Genomic DNA, 9,251 nt, shown 5'->3' with positions numbered 1-9,251 from the left:
GCAGGACGACGCCAATTTTGGCAACATCAGTGTGCACCATGAGGAAATGAGCACACGTATTCGACTACGTTTGTCTACTTTGCATGATTTCGACAATACGACTAAGTGCAAGGCATCCAAGAATCAGGTACGTTGGTTTTAGAGCCACATACGTGAAAGAAGTTAGGCAAGTCTGTTGTCCCGTCATGCTCGCAGAATACGCCTTTGGCCGCCACTCCAAAAATATGCTCGGCCTTCACTTCACGGACACTCTGAGTGCAAAGTTCGAAATCACTCACCAGTATCCAGATGGATAGAAATGACTGTTCTTCCACATGAGATCGCACCATTGGGTACCCTGCTTGTTGGCCTGTTATGCGCTAACCAGAAGAGGTAGTATTTGTGGATCTAGAGGATTCGTATGGTATGGTTTAGAAATCCGTACTATCCAAAAAATAATGCAAGACCACTGACCACCTATAGGTAGATGAAAATGTACTGCACGCTTCTAAATGAATTCGAGTGCATACGGTCGTTCACTTTCTTAGGTCGCTGAAGGCATCAAAGGTCGTCATGCTTTGAAACATATTAAAGCCTCTCCGCCTCAAACTGCAATGGACAATTATACCCACTTTCTCGCCGTTCCACTTAACTTCTCCACTTGGGGTCATGCGGCAGCAACTCACCCACCAGGCATAAAGCAAAAGGCTTCCACCTAGTCTGCCAAGTGTCAGCTGTCTGCTGTCAGTACTGCTATTTCAAGTAAAGACGACAGTGCAGGTTGGAAATCCGGTAAAATTCGCTCACCTCATTGCTGGATCGAAAGGATGGAGCCTGAGTGCCTTTACAAGACTGTACACTTCCTTATTTGGAGTTGCGAAAATTTTGCCATGAATTGTTGGTCATAACCCCCCACCGCGGGTTAGACCAACATGACCGCCTTATCTTCGATGCTCATTATGTACCGGCCTCTTGACCGAAAGAGTGAAATTTCCTTGCTACAGCAAAACTCGACAACATAATTGTGCGAACTGAATTCAAAATCATACGGTACACCTGTTTCGGTTATTCAAGTCGACCCGATGCCAGAAAAGCCGTCACCGCGTATTTCATGTGTATTAGTGAGAAACATTTGACCATGTGGGCTTCGGATTTAACGAAACAGGCTTTCTGTGTCATAGTAATGGCCAAAATGATGAAAGGGGGTGAAAAAGGACACTGTCAATGGACAGAGTACAGAAGAATGGTGCGATAACTGTTTTCTGTGCGGACTAGATCTGAAATGGCATTGAAGTAGGATGGGCAAATATGTAAGGTAAGCTGTTTAGGAAAGTGAGAGTCCACCAACTCGTTTGTATGAGAGCACATTGTCCTCCGTAGTCCTTATGTTTGGATGACCCACGATTGCTCAAGAAAGTTCTGCTTCAAAAAGACCAGAATTCACTCCAATCAGTCCCAAAAAATAACCCATCGGAGTTTTCTTTTCAGCTGGCACATGGGAATCCACAAATTTGGTAATCTTCGTTTTGATGTTGCGCTGTCTAAGCAACGCGTGCAACAAAACGACTGGAAGCCAGTGGATTACATGAAGTCAAACTTACTCAGACTAGGTAGCAGCACAACAGCAATGAACGATAATAGGTCACGCATAAAGTATATTAGAGCGGCAGCTCCCACCAAACCTATAGGTACGGCAAACTTGGGGTTGGCCGCATGTTCTGGTATAATATCCGACAGCAACAGGAGAGCAAGGGGAAAGCATGTGAAAACTATCCCGATAAGTACGGCTGAAGGGTTAATCAAACTAGAAAATGGTATACCAAATGACTAAACTTACCTGAGAGAAACAAATATGATGCAAAATATCCAAAAGTAATTTGTTTGATAATAGATAAGATTGGCCACAAGTCTACCATGAAGGCTGTCATCTGTCGGCAAACTAAAACGAGCCCGTTTGCCGACAAACTCGTCGAGCGGCCGACTTGACGGGAAACGCATAGCAACGTCTATGTACCTAGCCGTAGGATACGATCACTTGTTTCAGATAACGGTGGATTACGCAAGAAAGATAATCAGTGCACAGGTACAATTTGTAAAACAACAATCGCGCCTAATCTGTGCATGAGACCTGTCGATTTGCCTACCACTAAACAACAAATTTACCATCGGGCCACAAGATGATAGTGTTTTATTCGGTCCATTCAGAAACGCGCTTGCTGGCCATAGAATGCAAACCAGCGGTTTCCACTCCTCTGGCGTCCGAATTCCCCTCAGCATACGATCGAGTCACCATCCCTTTGACGCTATCTCGCTTGGTGCTCATTCCAATAGGGAAAAATACTTGTAATTTCTCATAGGGTTGTTGAAAACTCTTCGACAGCTCATGGTCGATTTGGCCTTTCTGGGTATTACCAAGCGGGCATAGTCCCGGGTCTCCAGCTAACTTGTGGTGTTGACGACAGATTCCACTGAATTACTCCTTTATGATACTACTCTTCAGTAACCTTGTCAGTAGCGCTTTATGTCAAGAAAACATACTGCGATATCTCGAACACCGTATAGCGTGAAACCCGAGACGGTCTTTCTTCAGTAGATTTAGTTGAACATCACAAGCGAGATGTTTCGTCGAATATTCCACCAACGTGAACCAATTCGGGAATTCGTGTATTTCGCCCATACTGAAGTACGTTTACGTTCTTCCCTCAAACTGGTAAGTATTGTAGTAAAATCTGAACCATCGATCCCCTGATAGTAAAGCATGGAAGAACAAACGGGATGTTTTATGCCATTGGTGGGCTGATGAGTTACCTTGGGATAGAAGAGCAACATAATTAAGGGGAAGGTCGGAAAATGGGAATACTGGGTATTGCAAGCTGTAAACACAAAATGGAAATGATTCACAACTAACATTCAGAAAACTTCATCCCGTTAACGTGCAATCTCTGTACCTTTTTGAAATGTCGGCTGGGGAACACCTATTCGGCCATGTGGAGTAGATATCTTGCCTGTGCATCGCTTTGGGCATCTAGTGACCTAGAGGTGTATACGGGAATCTAGCTTGAAAAAGTCGACCAAAAATGAAAAGGAGCACTGAGCCGCCAAAGGCGATCATTACGTCAGGATTGTTTTGGATGAAGAATTCCGGTCTTCCTGCTCGAAAGTATTATAAACTAAAGAAAGTGTCCGGAAAACACTCTGACCAGTGATTCTCCACGTTCATGTTTCGTTAGTCAACTAGTCGCTTTTGGATATGTTCGGTTGAAATGCTGTTGAGCGTTTAACCCATTGATCCAGACGTTATTTTCAGGGATAAACAGGCAGCTTTCATCAGTGGTTGTTTGGCTCACCAGAGGCCTACTTTGTTCTGCTGCACGTACCAGTTAGAATAACTTACGCAAGTTCACAGGGTTCCGCGTTTCCTCCAACTATCCAGGTTTCTGGACCCGCCAAGTCTCTTAAGCCAGGGAGATGCTCCTTGATAGTGGCCTGAGCTGTATTGTGCTCTCGACCAGTAAAAATATGTAGCCAAGCCTAGCGCTATTTCAGCGTCCCTCGACAAAAATCGTTCAACTGTAGCCAGACTGCAATGCCACCAGAAGGATGCACGAGTGCTGGGATACTGCCAGGTTGCCCAAGCGTAGACAGGGGAAATCGAGGGGCAGAGGTCAGCTTCGAATCGAACACCTTTCGGCCAGTAAATTCGCGCTCTTACCACTGAGCCATCACCCGAGAACCGATGCTCGGATCTTGTTGGCTGCACCGTTCCACAAGCGGAGAGCTCCGCATGTTGAATGGTTGCAGACAGTAACCTCTAGTAATAGTATGAGGTTACTTAAAAGGTAATTGCTGAGCGCAGCTACATAAGGAGTCAGACAGTTACGTCTTACTTCCGAGATCCTCGGACGAGGCCAGCCCTATGAAGCCGGGTGTCAGGCTATCGAGTAACTGGTTCCGGGAATGGGACCCAACAACAGCTGCCCCGTGGTTCACAATTTGGAGTCAGTGGCTATGGAAAGGGTCCCCGAGGAAAACCCTGCATCACTCCACTAGCTTGTGGGTGGGTCTTCTGAGTACCTCAAACAAGCCCGCTTCTTCACCCTGGGCAATCGGCGAGTACAATTCTCCAATACGGCTCTTCATTCCCTGACTCCTCTCCAAAGTCCCTTGCTCAAGTCCTCCTGACTAAAATGACTGTCAGTTACCTAACAGTTGCTTTGTATGTGAATTTCGAGCAGTAAAACAAATCAATATACATCTCTACTAAATCCTACTGTCCTACAATGTAGCTTTCAACTTGCGTACTCTGCACCGAATTCCGTCAGGAAGAGACTGGGCGTTACCGTTATGTGACGGTTTGTGTACCTCCGTGACCTACCGAGCTATACTGGGAGGTGTCTGTGTGACACTCGGTCTCCTGTACCAGGTTGGTCAATGGTTAGAGGTCTGACGAACACAGTCGCCTGGTTCTCCAGGTTGGTATGTGGAATCTGTGCGGCGAATTGTTCCGTAAAACGGTAATGTATTCGCATTTCCGGCCAAACACCGCCGCCTTGCGGTCAGGCTTTTGAGCCGAAGGCTTCGAAGAAGGACCCTAATCGTCCTCCTAACTAGGTGTAGCTGCCCTGGCAGCGTCTCGTCCCACGTACAACCATGAACTGCAGATATACAAATGGGTTCATGCCACATCGGCCGTTGGGTGGGGTCATCAGCTACGTTGCCTTAGTGGTGCATACAGCATGGCAGGTAAGCGACAACATGCGATTTCCGACGCCTGCCTTCTTTGTATTTCAGATTCCTTTTCTACCCCATCTCCCCACCCCATTACTACGCCTTCCCTTGCAAGCCCAGCAGTTAGGAGTGATGACTATATTCCTCCTGCATCGGCTTTACAAGGAACATCTGCGCGTCATCATTAAACATCTCGAAATCAATCTCCAAGCCTCGGCACCCAATCTATCTGGCTACTTTCATTGCCCGCACTCTGAAGCAAGCACGGCAAGCTGCTATTGCTATCATGCCGGACCCGCTTGGCATTGGTGTGCTGTATACCAGAAACATGAATTCAAGAAGCGATCACCGTGGTTGAGTTGACCAACCCATCTCTTTCCACTGAAGTGGAAGCGATTGCTTCCGGCAGCGGATCTCTGGCGATCCAGAGGCTGCTGCGGCAGAATACGCATGAATTGGCATCGGCCGAAGTCATCAGGCAGAAAGGTCCTTGCTTGACAGGATACCAATAGCACAGTGCTACCGGACCCACTCAGGCCCTTGACAGCAGACCAAACAGTGGGACTGCCTGAATCTCGCAGAAATATCCCCTTCGGTCCCGAATATAACTTGGCCCGACGGGTGCTACCGGATCCACTCAGGCCCTTGACAGGAGACCAAACAGTAGAACTGCCTGAATCTCGCAGAAATATCCTCTTCGGTCCCGAATATAACTTGGCCCGACGCATTATCAGATGTCAAATGGAAGTGAGCGTGCGCGTCGACGGTGAGGTAATAATCAATACAATTTATCATTTTGTTGAGCCGAGCCCAACACAGATCCGATCCTCCTTACAGCTCGCAGTCAGGTGCTGCTACGGCCGAGAAGTCCTGCCCACGCAAGATTGGCCAAAAATTCGGGACGCTTGCCAGTCCTGCATCAAACCGAGATCTGATTGTTCGAAGGTCTGGAACCAACAGCCAATCATGATCCAGTATTGGTCGAATGCCGGTTGCCAATGGCGCATCCAGAACGCGTCAGAATTCCCAGAAAGTTATTGCCACCTGCGCCACAATCATGAACTGCTGTACAAGTCTCTCTGACTTCGTTTTGGGCGTCAATATACCTGGTGCACCAATGGTGTTTTTTGCCGTGAACGCTAGCTTGGGAGGCTCAGAGCGAGCACTTAGCCGAGAAAAATACTGTTACTACTCATCTACAAACCGTGCTCCATAGGCACATTGGTTCTAGTTTCGATCACCGGAAAACGGGACTGTGAAACATACAACCAAGCCTTGGAAGCGAAGTCATATTCAGTTCGTTCGGAAATTGGATAGCTACGCATTGAAGGCGACAAATTTGATGCACGAGTCATTTTGCCATTTCTGCAAATGTCACTAACCGTTGGTGAGTTGGGTACCGGGGTCCCTCCTTGGGAAGGCAAAAATTGCCCATTTGACTAAGCTTACTGGTTATTTTTCCGTACTTTGTTGCATGGTCACTCACCGTCACCTTCTCGGTCACCCGGTAAGTCTGGTGGACACATGAAGCTAAGAATGGGAGGGGCGTGGGAATCCGGGGAAGCTTGATAATTGTTTCACTTGATCGGTGTGGCCAGACCTCGGAAACCACCTGGGAGCGGAACTATTACGGAACATCCTGAATAAAGAGGGCATCGACGGTTGGGTCAAATGTTGCGAACGGTCATCTCGGCCATATTCTGCCATGCACCCGGAGCCCACGGCCACCTACGGCCTCGGGGGTTTACAGCTGCCTATGTACCCTCAAGTGCCACCGAGCTCCTGGTCCGGATGAAGTCGCATTGGTAAAAGATGCGGATAAAGTCCTCTGTCAGCACTGTCTGACCTCTTTGCCAGCATTGGGTTCGACTTTCCTAGATAACTATGGGGAGTCAGTGATAGTACCCATTTTTGAAAACAGGCTTGTAGTGGATATAGCAAACAAGGGAGGATCTGCTTGACCCCGATTGATGGTGTTTGTGGATAGTCGCCTCATGGCTCACGAAACCGACTTGAGAGAAGCAAGCAGGATCTCGGATTTGTAACGGTTGTTTAGACCAAATCTTCACACCCCGTCAAGTTCGGCAACAGCATACTTATAGACGGCCCATGATTTTAGTATTCATGGATTTCCAAGATGCATCGGACCCGGTTGGCCGGTCTGTTTTTCTTAGCACGCTTGTTAATCGAAGAATTCCCAGGAAATTTGTGAACATAATTCATTCTTTCTACTCTCAGAATTTCAGGCACGAGAAATTTTACGGAGTTTTCCAAAGGTTCCCCAACATGTAGTGGTGTCCGTCAAGGGTTCCCGCTCTCGCCATTCCTATTTGAGTTTGCGGTCGATGAGATAATGAGACAAACGCAGAAAAAGTTTCAAAACCGTGAGGTTCAAAAAGCCTCACGAAATCCTCATCGATCTGGAATATGCAGACGGCATCGTTTTCGTCTTCGAGGAGGAGAGAATGGCCTGACGAAAGTCATCGTCTTTTGGCATGCGCTTTGTATCCACAAAGCTTTCACGGATTCAGGGGCTGATACACAGGATCGGGGCTTTTGCCCAGGTTTTCCGGATCGCTTCTGTTCTTGTCGGTCAGCGGCTGTCGTTCACCTGAAAGTCACAAGTGTTGTAGCACCCTCTTTATGTTCTCAGCGCGGGGCAGTATGCTTGTCAGCGCTAGCAAGCGCATAAGTAAGTGGCTAATAGTGCTTTAAACTGGGTTCTAGAAGGAGTGTGAAAACCGTCGGAGGAAGATCACTCCACGCGCCTTGTGGCCATGCTTCTGGACATTCAGTCACTGATATCGCCACTTACAACCCCGAGGAAAGACATTCGAAGTTGTGGAGCGTTCTACGTGTCTTGGAATCGGTATCGTTTCTGACTGTATCGTGACAGATGGTGCCGATTCAGGAATCTGCAAGGTTCGGTGCGTGTTTGCTGATTCGAGACACCCACGAGGCCAGAGTACATTCTTGAATCTCAAAAGATGCGGGTATCAGGCTTTAGTGGAGGTTGTTTTGTTGTATGGATGTGGACTTGGCTTGTTTGATCAGCAAAACTGAGACGTCTTCAGGTATTCAACAACTTTTTATCAGAACCATAGCTCGTGTAGTTTGGCGGTACCGAATCTGTAACGAAGCAATTAGAAGGCGAGTTATTTTGTATGAAACGGGATTCCATTGAAGAATCTGTCCCACACCAGAAGCGGCGTTGGTTAGGCCGTGTATTGCGTATGCCGAACCATCGTCCACCAACGAGAATGTTGCTTTCCGTGCCGATTCAGTGGCAGAAGCATAGAGGTGGCCAACAATTGACATGGCAGGAATGTATGAAAGATATTACGAAACCCGCCTTCCTGGACGAGGACCAGGAGATCCCTACTGCGCCTGGTTGTAGAGGCTGTGAAATGACCTCCCAATCAACACCTGCGACGTTCTTGTTGTCAGTTGCTTTCCAGACTGCCTGAATAAGTGTCTGGAGGAGTAAGCAATTCGAATTAATCACAATAAACTGGCACTATATACCTTCCCACAAAAAAATCATTATTTTCTCCACAATAAGTCTTCCAGAATAATCACGGTTGTACGTCAGCAAAGAATCAGTGTTGAACGCTAATAGTATGCCGACGATGATGTACCAAACCGGACAATGGGAAGTTCTTGCTCATTTTGTTTTGTCCCCCGATCGGTCTTTGTTGCGTCTGTGGAAGACCCTCATTGGGTCATACTCCTCAAGTTAATCGGAACGAACTTAGTGTTACTACATTTGACTATTTGGGTGTCCGGTGATTCCAATGCAATTGTTCGTAGCACCGACGGCGCGAGAACAATGATGATACTGCATAAGTCAATATCGTACTGCAGACGATGTTAAATAATCTAAATAAACCCACATCGGTTTGGCATGCGATTCCCACCTCCAATTGCTCGTAGCACCGACGGCGCGAAAACAATGATGATCTTCCATCAGCCAACATCGTACTGCAGACGATGTTAAATAATCTAAATAAACACACATCGGTTTGGCATGCAGTTCACACCTGTTAGGTGTAGAGTGCTGCCGTAAGACCGGGCGGCGCGAAAACTAACCCCACGCTTGCAGATGAGCCGATTATATAAGAAGACAATATTATCCACGTTAGCAGCAGTATTAGTCCCGGTGATGTACCCATCGATGATATTTCCATCCGCATCGAGAGATGAATGAAATTGGGAGGGCAAAGCAGCCTTTGATTCACACCTGCAATTGCTCGTAGCACCGACGGCGCGAAAACAATGATGATCTTCCATCAGCCAACATCGTACTGCAGACGATGTTAAATAATCTAAATAAACCCACATCGGTTTGGCATGCAATTCACACCTGTTAGGTGTAGAGTGCTGCCGTAAGACCGGGCGGCGCGAAAACTAGCCCCACGCTTGCGGATTAGCCGATTATATAAGAAGACAACGTTAGCAGCAGTATTAGTCCCGTTGATGTACCCACCGATGTTATTTCCATCCGCATCGAGAGATGAATGAAATTGGGAGGGCAAAGCAGGCTT

The 9,251-nt window shown here is 47.3% G+C and overlaps 1 protein-coding gene across 1 annotated transcript; it reads right to left on the bottom strand.

Moving 5' to 3' along the window:
- Nucleotides 1-1,387: 1,387 nt before the first annotated feature.
- On the bottom strand, nt 1,388-4,508 carry T265_02217 (hypothetical protein; the record flags this gene model as incomplete). The annotated part of the gene is given in 6 exon segments (XM_009166405.1): nt 1,388-1,545; nt 1,581-1,783; nt 1,817-1,960; nt 3,573-3,788; nt 4,259-4,350; nt 4,365-4,508. 6 exon segments carry the CDS (start codon nt 4,506-4,508, stop codon nt 1,388-1,390), a joined length of 957 nt encoding a protein of 318 aa, XP_009164669.1.
- Between the last annotated feature and the right edge of the window lie 4,743 nt (nt 4,509-9,251).

The sequence above is a fragment of the Opisthorchis viverrini genome, assembly GCF_000715545.1.
Source record: "Opisthorchis viverrini unplaced genomic scaffold opera_v5_27, whole genome shotgun sequence".
NCBI lineage: Eukaryota > Metazoa > Platyhelminthes > Trematoda > Opisthorchiida > Opisthorchiidae > Opisthorchis > Opisthorchis viverrini.
Note: the sequence above shows the minus strand (reverse complement) of the source record. Positions and strands in the feature narration are given on the sequence as shown.